The following is a 1,646-nucleotide window of genomic DNA, read 5'->3' as shown; positions in this document are numbered from 1 at the left end:
CAGCAGGAAGATGAGCTCAGGAAGAAGGCAGAGGATCTTCAAAAACAGAAGGAAGAGCTACAGAGACAACATGACCAGCTTCAGGCTCAGAAACAAGAACTTCAGCAGGTGCTGTCAAAACAATAGGAAGATTTGTTCCCTTCCATGAGCCATTGTTTAAATTTTAGACACAAGTTAGTACTAACTCTGCTCCCATTGATAGTTTAGACATGAGGGCTGCAGATTAATTGTAAACTAATTTTTATACCACAGTGTGCGAGCTGTGACTTCAGACAGTCTCTCTCAACTCTGTGTTTCCATTGATGAAACTCAGAAGTACAGTGTACATTTTGCCAAGAGACACTCAGTTATGCAAAATAAAAAGAAGTGGAGGCTATTGAGCTTTAACACTCCCTCTTTTTATTTTTTTCCTATCCACCAGGTTGTACAACAGATGGAGCAGAAGAAGCTTCAGCAAGGAAATCCTGCATCAGGACCAGCTGGGGAACTAAAATTCCAGCCCCGTATGTAAACTGCATGATATTATGGATACATGTTTCAAAGTTTTTAAAAATCCTTCCTTTCTGGGCAAACCAGCTTGATTGCCAGTGGTCTGTTATCTTCTCCAAAACAGATCATTGTTAGTAAACTTTCACACTTTCTTTTTAAAGAATTCCCAAGAATTCCAAATGGATTGGAAAAGCCACAATTCAAACTTGGCATCATGTGGCCCAGAGAGATGGGGTTTGCCCTCTTTTGAAGTGAGCATGTTTGGGCCTTTCACGCTCTGCACGTGTCCTGAACTTTAGGAGGTTCTCAGAGCATCTGAGATGGGAAAAGATAGGGCACATGCAGTGGCCAGCTTCTGATTGGTATTCTCTGAGTCTCCATTTGTGAGGGTGAACCTGACTGCTAATACATGAGCCTTCACTTTCATCCTTGTATTCTTGCAGTTTTTCCCCCAAGTCAGTTCTCATCCTCTGCATACTCCAGAATAGAGCAAAACATTGATTCCTGAACCCATTCTTGAACTACAGTTGACTGTGTGGTTTTGCTAATAGGTTAGACAATGGATTTGTATAGGGTGATTTGACTAGGAATTGATTCTGCCTCAGGCAGAGGGTTGGACTAGGTGACCTCTGGAGGTCCCTTCCAGCCCTTTCTTTTTACAATTCTGTGGCCTCTGCATGTTACAAGTATCACATAATTATCTGGTTAATTGTACAATTAACTGGTTAATTGTGCAGTTACCTTGAGACCAGCTACACATGCAAAGTAGCTATCATGCCAGAAAAAGTTCCAAACAGCTATAAAGTTAGACCTTGAAAATGTATACTAACTTTATAGCTGGTTGCTTTCAAGCTGTAATTTGTACATGTAGCAGGGTCTCTCCTGTGGCTGACAGCTCCATCAGCTGTGGGCTCCCAGTCGCAGGGATGCACCATGGTCAGCTGGGGCTGGAAAGGATGGGGACCCTCAGCTCCAGCAACTGCCAACTCTGTGTCCCAGCAGTCCCCTGCAGCTCAGAGTCTTGCAGCTGCAGACATGAGGTTCCTGCAGCATGCCTCCCTCCAGTTGGGTCCTGGCGACACCAGGGCACACTGTGATCTCCCAGCCCCTGGAGTACATGAAACCCCCATGGCTGGGTGATCATGGCTGGCCCGCAC

General features: G+C 44.8%; 1 protein-coding gene across 1 annotated transcript in view; it reads left to right on the top strand.

The window, feature by feature from the left end:
- NUCB2 (nucleobindin 2) overlaps positions 1–511 on the top strand; it is a 42,801-nt gene extending 42,290 nt beyond the window's left edge. Inside the window, 3 exon segments of the mRNA XM_025205635.1 lie at positions 1–2; positions 4–108; positions 422–511. The exon segment at positions 1–2 is cut by the window's left edge and continues 76 nt beyond it. Of these exon segments, the coding sequence (XP_025061420.1) occupies positions 1–2; positions 4–108; positions 422–511 (197 nt within the window).
- The last annotated feature ends 1,135 nt before the right edge of the window (positions 512–1,646 follow it).

Source organism: Alligator sinensis, unplaced genomic scaffold (genome assembly GCF_000455745.1).
Source record: "Alligator sinensis unplaced genomic scaffold, ASM45574v1 scaffold447_1, whole genome shotgun sequence".
NCBI classification, from domain to species: domain Eukaryota; kingdom Metazoa; phylum Chordata; order Crocodylia; family Alligatoridae; genus Alligator; species Alligator sinensis.
The sequence above is the reverse complement of the archived record's forward strand: the minus strand, read 5'-3'. Positions and strand labels throughout refer to the sequence as shown.